This window comes from Eublepharis macularius, chromosome 1 (genome assembly GCF_028583425.1).
Source record: "Eublepharis macularius isolate TG4126 chromosome 1, MPM_Emac_v1.0, whole genome shotgun sequence".
NCBI lineage: Eukaryota > Metazoa > Chordata > Lepidosauria > Squamata > Eublepharidae > Eublepharis > Eublepharis macularius.
This window is the reverse complement of record NC_072790.1, coordinates 239,105,448-239,112,541: the sequence shown is the minus strand read 5'-3', so window position 1 is coordinate 239,112,541 and position 7,094 is coordinate 239,105,448. Positions and strand designations below refer to the sequence as shown.

At 47.9% G+C, this 7,094-nt stretch overlaps 1 protein-coding gene across 2 annotated transcripts in view; it reads right to left on the bottom strand.

Moving 5' to 3' along the window:
- Positions 1-3,314: 3,314 nt before the first annotated feature.
- PBXIP1 (PBX homeobox interacting protein 1) overlaps positions 3,315-7,094 on the bottom strand; it is a 30,925-nt gene continuing 27,145 nt past the window's right edge. For both annotated transcript variants that reach the window (XM_055000946.1, XM_055000951.1), the window contains exon 12: positions 3,315-5,226. In XM_055000946.1, the coding sequence (XP_054856921.1) occupies positions 5,124-5,226 (103 nt within the window). In that variant the 3' untranslated portion in view covers positions 3,315-5,123. The remainder of the gene's footprint in view (positions 5,227-7,094) is intronic.

Here is a 7,094-nt window from a genome sequence, read left to right as displayed (position 1 = left end):
GTGCCAGACTGTCTGGCTCGCCGAACAGCAACGAACGAGGCTTGCAATGACCACCTGTTCATTTAGAATGGGGCCTAGTCACGAACAGCTTGTTCGTAAATAGCAGATTGGGCTGTTCGTGGCTTTTTTTTGTTCGTATTGCTGTTTGTGCCCACCTCTAGTCTCTATCCCTTTACTGATTTAAATATGCTCCTACTGGGACGTTTCCATGTCATTAAATATGTTGCTTTTAACTATTTATGTTTTGTTTCAGCAATATTTCGTCTCCAGATTTATGCTGTTTTCGAATTTCTACTAGCCATACCCTTTTGTATTTGTTAATTGAAGGTTAATTGAAGGACTTGCACTATGTAATCCGCCTTAGATCTCAGTAAGAAAGATGGACTATTAAATAAATAAAGGAATAAATCATCCTTTTTTGCAAAGTATAGCCATTAATTAATTAATTTGTAACCAATGTCATACCATACTTTTCTCCCTAGTAGGGCTTGTGTTGTTCTCCTATCCTGCATTTTATCCTCACAACAACCCTGTGAGGTGGGTTAGACTGAAAAGGTGTGACTGGCTGAAGAGTCACCCAATAACAACAACAACAACAACAGTATGTTTATGTGCTGCCCTTCTGGACACATTAGTGCCATACTCTGAGTGGTGAACAAAGCTGGTGTTGTTATTATCCCCACAATACAGCTGGGGAGCTGTGGCTGAGAGGAGTGGCTTACCCAAAACCACCTGCTGAGGCAGTCATGGGATCCCACGACTCCCATGGCAGTCGTGGGATCTGAACCGGCGGAGTGCCGATTTGCAGCCCTACCACTTAACCATTATGCTGCAGCAGGGTGGCAGAGTCAGGATTCAAAGCTGGGTCTCCTAGACCACAGTCAGGTACTCTAACCACACGTGCTCTGATAGCTCAAGGAAGTTTTCCTTTTTGTAACACGGGATATTTCCCACCCTCTCTCATTGTGCTGCCTCCACCTTCCAGGCTTCTCATGAAATTACGGCTCTTCCGGGGCTAATCTGGGCCAGGATGTTTTGCTTCCCTTCATTTTTGGCACAACTCCCACAAACATCCTGAAGCTCGTAGCCAATTTTGACACAAGTAATTTTGGTTTTGGCGATTTAACGCCTGCCGCAGGCAGACGACAGTCGTTGCTTTTGCAAATATCTCCCCGGGGAGGCGTGTTCTGGAGCAAATCTTGGCTTGGATGTTTCAATTCCCTTCATTTTGGGTACCGCAACTCCCTTGATTGCCCTGAAGTGAATGATCAAGTCTCCAAATGGCGAGCTTGACTTTCTGATGAGCGATGCTGCCACAAACAGCCAGTCTCAGGTTCCATGGAACAGCATGGGGGATTGGGGGGGGGTCTGGACCTAACGTGGGTCAGGAAGCCCCCATTCACTTCATTTCTGGTACCGCAATCGTGCTGCAGCTGCTAGCCAATTTTGAAACTCCTAACTTTATTTTCGGCTGAGATACTCCTGCCACAAAGGGATGGAAAGATGAGAGAACATGTGGATCCTTTTATTATCATAGGAATACCTTTTTAAAAAAATTAGTTTCCGGGGTTTCATTTTTTTCCAATACATTCAATTAAAACACTGTCTGACCTATTGAGGCTCTTGCAGCTTGGACCTCACCTCCTTGCCAATCTTCAGAAATTCTCCCCAGATATACTCTCATTATATACATTTTTTAAAGAAACAAAATACAATCTAGATTCTAGGTGTTCCCAGCGGAATTCGGAACTGAATCCCAATGGCAAAATGCACCAAAATCCATTAAATCTGCTACCCTGGATTTGCGCGTAAAGCTTAGTCACCAGAAAACTGTTAGGAGTACGTTGAGATCCAACTGGATTTAGCCACCTATGTCTTATTGAGAGCTGACATTGCCAGACACCTAAAACCCCCAAATTATACATTTCTGGCAAGATGTCGTACCTGTCATGTCGGAGCCCCATCCATGCCAATTTTAATTCTGTTCTGCTGAACACATTGTATCTTGCCATAGCTCAATATCACTTTGCTGGTGTCATAACTATTCTCTTCTCAGGCTTTCACAGGTGTTTATCTGTTGGACTGTAACAGCTTCCAGTGTTTATGACCTGGTGCTCATTCCCTAGTAACGTGAGATCACAAATATGTGATACGTTCTCACACCAAGAGAGCACCAAAGTATTGTTTACGGTTGGGGGGGGGGAGAAAGGAGCAAACTAGGATGTCAAAAGAGAAGTGTCCCTCACATGATGTCATTCCTGTCAACTTCTGCTCATGCTGCTTAGATGCCTGCCTTGCTTCTAAGTAGTCCTATGAACCTGTATATGGATGTGATCTGATTTCCGAATAAAAGCCATTTGACTAAGTACTGGTGTCTTACTGCAAATGGTCCAGAGATCTGTCTGCTGTCTCCTGTCATCCATAGCCTGACAATACCTAGGATTAATCATACATTATCTTCCAAATGGTACTTCACAGCTAATAATCTAATCCTAGGCTATATTCTAGTTTTATGGGTACTTCTCAAGCATGTGCTATGGAGTCAAAGAGCAGCCTTGGTTGTCCAGTGAATTACCTCCCAAGACTGGAAATCTCGTATTCCTTCTATAGACGACGGGATCAGTGATATGTTGGATATCCATATAAAGCAGACAATAGGCTGTGCAGTACAGTGGTTTGAGCATTGGATCTGAGAGACCCAGGTTCGAATCCCTGCTTTACCATGGAAGCCCTCTAGATGACTTTGGGCCAGCAACATCCTCTCAGTCTAACCTCCCTCACAGGGTTATTGTGACGATAATATGGAGGAGAAGAGAATAATGTAAAGCTCTTTGGGGTCCCCGTTAGAAGAAAGGCTGGGTATAAATTAAGTAAATAAATAAATAGGAGGAGAAGCCCACCGCCTCCCGAGGAAGCCTGTTCGACTGAGGGACCGCTCTAACAGTCAGGAAGTTCTTCCTAATGTTTAGCTGAAACCTTTTCTGATTTAATTTCAAGCCGTTGGTTCTGGTCCGACCTTCTGGTCACCCATTTTCTACTAATTTAAAAGCCAAGAAAGCATTTTGACACAGTCGAAAATGGGTAACTGTCCTACAAGGGATTTCGCGACCATTTGAAATAGGTGCCCCATCCAAACCAGCAGGCTGAGATGCAGCGTTCATGCAAGTGGGTTGAGATTTGGAGATTTAACGCTCAGAGATTTAGTTCCTAGATATTCCATAGAAGAAGTCGGATCCAGAAGGGTGACATCTCTAGCAACCCCGAGCTAAAAAAGTCAGCAAGGCATTTCCCCAGAAGGCAAAAATAAGGGCAAGAATTTTATTGGGCCCAGAAAATAGCGATATATGGAGTGAACAAAAAAGTCATGGCGTTCCCAACTATATATATATGCACTAGACATATAAGTGATGCTTTTTATTGTATCTAATTTCTCTGTCTTTTCTCTATTGACCCACCTTTTTCCTGAGCATCTCAGAACTCAGCAGAGAGCCAGTTTCGTGTAGTGGTTAAGAGCAGCAGGACTCTAATCTGGAGAGCCAGGTTTGATTCCCCACTCCTCCGCTTGAAGCCAACTGGGTGACCTTGGGTCAGTCACAGCTCTCTCAGAGCTCTCTCAGACCCACCCACCTCACAGGGTGTTTTGTTGTGGGGATAATAATAACATACTTTGTAAATTATTATTCCTTTCCATCTGCTTGTAGACAAGACTGTTCCTAGACTGCCCCGGTTGATGCAGTCCAGAGAAGTTCTATGTTAACAATAATGACCAAAGGGCCAGTAATGTGTAACTGGTGAAGCACTTCTGACATGAAAAATATACAAAGGCTAGAATTTTAAATCCCTCTTCCGGCAAGATTCCCCATGTGTACAGGTTGAAGACGGATCTAACAGCGTCCCCCATGGGTTACATCTGGCTTTGCAACTTGGCTGACACCTGTGTAACACATCCTGCAAGCTGCTGATATCACAACGTGGAGAAGGTGTATGTGTATTGGTTTAACTGATAATCAAAGGCACTCTGCACATGCTTAGAAGCACTCTCGTTCCTTCTGTAGGGGTCAGGAGAAGCAGCAGAAGGAGTCAAGGGAAAGGATTCCGGTATCTAGGGTGGTGATGAGAAATCAGGGTGAAAAGTTTTAAAAGCCCCCCACTCCCAAGACGCATCCCTCCGCCCTTCAATCCCGTCAGCCTTTTTTCTTTCAGTTAGTGCCTTTATTTGGTTTCTGCCACACTCGTAGTGCAAAGAGTTGTGAGGGAGGGGGTGTGGTGGAGGCAGTCCCGTGTTACTCAAGCCAAGAAGGGAAGGGGCCTTCGTGTTACCATCCTTCAGAAGTCGTCACACAAATGCAATGCTTTTTGTCGAACTGCAGAATCAGATGCGGGGCCACACAAATGAACGCACACATAAAGCCGCCTGAATCAGCCATCGGTCTATTGATGGTATTGTCTACTCGGACTGGCAGCTGCTCCCCAGCTGAGGTCTTTCACATCACACTCTACCGTGGTCCTTTTTATTGGAGACGCCGGGGATCGAACCTGGGACCATCTGCGTGCAAAGCAGAGGCTCTTCCGCTGAGCCACAGCCCCTTCGAGGCCAGTTCAAGCACAAAAGCTCTGGTGATGCCCACTTTCCAAAAACAAAAGCCTGCCTTAGCTGCATGAAGAGGAAAATAAGATGGTTGAAAATTCTCTCGATTTTGTCACACCGCCTCGGTCTGTACGGTGGCCGGTGGGCAGGTTTTCCTCAGTCCTCAGGAAACATTTCATTCTAGTTGCTCAAGGGCATAGACTGGCAAAGGCAGGGCACTTGGGTGGGGAAACATTCCCCTGGTACTGGGGAAGCGATTGGCCACGTCACGACCGCTGGCCACTACTGTGGGCATTGAGTTGACATGAGGAAAGAGGGAGAGGGGTTTGGGTCAATCCACGTCAGAACTTGGTACCTGTGGTGGGGCAGGGGGAGAGCTCTGAGTAGCCTATTTCCTTGCCGAATTCCGATACCCAAGCAATCTCTCCTCCTTCCCTCTCCTGACATCCTGTGGTGTGCCAAGAAAAAGTCCTCATTAAAGTCCACTTCCCCCCTCCCCATCTCAAGCCAAATTAGTACTGGCCGGTCCGTGGATCTAGCCTTCGCCTCGGTGGTTGCCCTCTCTGCCGTTCTTACGAACATGACCCTCGCGTGGCCGTTCCTTGGGATTCCGCTGGGCGCTGTCTCGCTGAGTAAACCTGTTGGAGAGGGACAAGAATCAAAGGTTAGCCTCGGGGATGAAGGGAAGGTCCTTTTCTATATAGACTGATTCTGCACACGTTGGATAATGCACTTCCAATCCTCTTTATAGATCATTTGGAATGAATTTTTTTTGTGCGCGGAACAAAAAATCCACCTCAAACGATGGATAAAGTGCATTGAAAGCACATTATCCAACGTGTGCGGAATCAGCCGTTGACTTCCTCCACCTCCCCTCCTGCCACATCTGGCGTTCATTTGGAATCACCACCTCCGCTTATTCACTCGGTTTTTGGGAGCGGAAACCTCAGCCACAAGATTAGGGATGGCAAGCTCAAGGCTGGGCCTGGAATTGGGCCTGGAATTGTGACTGATCTTGAGATCACTTCCCCGGGAGGGAATGGGAACTTCGGAGATCCCTGCGCAGCCTCCTCCCGTCCCCGAACTCTGCCTTCTGGAGGCATGCTGCCCACATCTCCAGGAATTTCCCAAGCCACAGTTGGCAATCCTAATTAAATCAAGATGGGTAGCCGTGTTAGTCTGTCTGTAGCAGTAGAGAAGAGCAAGAGTCCAGGAGCACCTATTAGACTCACAAAATTTGTGGTAGGGTAGGATCTTTCGTGAGTTACAGCTCACTTCTTCAGATAGCTAAAGAATTCCTGAAGCAGGGCCGGATCTAGCGCTCCTGGAGCCCGGGGCAACGCTTGCCGACCCTTGTGCGCACGCACAGCGCGCGCACGCTCCTGACGCGGCATGATGATGTCATTTTGATGACATCATCACGCTGCGCGCCGGAGGCAGCGTGGGGGGCTGAGAAGCTGCCCGCGCCATTCGCTTCAGAAGCGAATGGCGTGGTCGGCTTTGCAGCCCCCCACGCTGTCTTTCGCCTGCCCCGTGGGACAGGGGGCGACTGGCTTGCCGCACGCCCTCTGTCCTGCGGAGCAAGCAAAAGGCAGTGCGGAGGGCTGCGAGGCTGCCCGCGGGACAGGGGGCGGCTGGCTGCCCCCTCTCCTGCGGGGCAAGCGAGTGGCATGGGTGGCCGCGCTGCCCTTTGCCTGCCCTGCAGGACAGGGGGTGCACTGCAAGCCAGCCACCCCCTGTCCCACAGGGCAAGCAAAAGGCAGCACGGCTGCCCATGCTGCCGCCTGCACGCTCTGGGAGCTGCTTCCAGCGCCCCCTCCCTGGTGGCACCGGAGGCAGACTACCCCCCTGCCCCCCCTCTAGATCCGGCCCTGTCCTGAAGAATACCTGAAGCTCACTGAGAGGGTGTGACTGGCCCAAGGTCACCCAGCGAGCTCCCATGGCAGAGTGAAGAGTCGAACCCGGGTCTCCCAAATCTTAGTGTGACCCTCTAATCACTACACCACACTGTCTTTGTTGGAGACCTTCATTTCAAGAAGGGTGTTTGAAGAATTGAATCAAACTGAGGTGATGAGAGGTGAAGTTCTAGGACTACAAGGCAAACTGAGAAACTAATCCAGAGGAGTTCGCCGTGTTAGTCCGTAGTTGCAAAATAGTAGAGAGTCCAGTAGCACCTTTAAGACTAACCAACTTTATTGTAGCATAAGCTTTCGAGAGTCACAGCTCTCTTCATCAGGTGCATGATGAAGAGAACTGTAGTTCTCGAAAGCTTATGCTACAATAAAATTGGTTAGTCTTAAAGGTGCTACTGGACTCTCTACTATTTTGAAAAACTAATAAATCTCTAGGTCTGGATGGCATAAACCCAAGAATTCTTGAGGACCTTAAAGGTGAAGTTGTTGATCTAACTAGTATATGTAACTTATTGCTAAAATCTGCCACCACACCAGAGGACTGGAAAGTTTTTATTTACTTCTTTTATACCCCCCCCTTTCTGCCCAAAGGG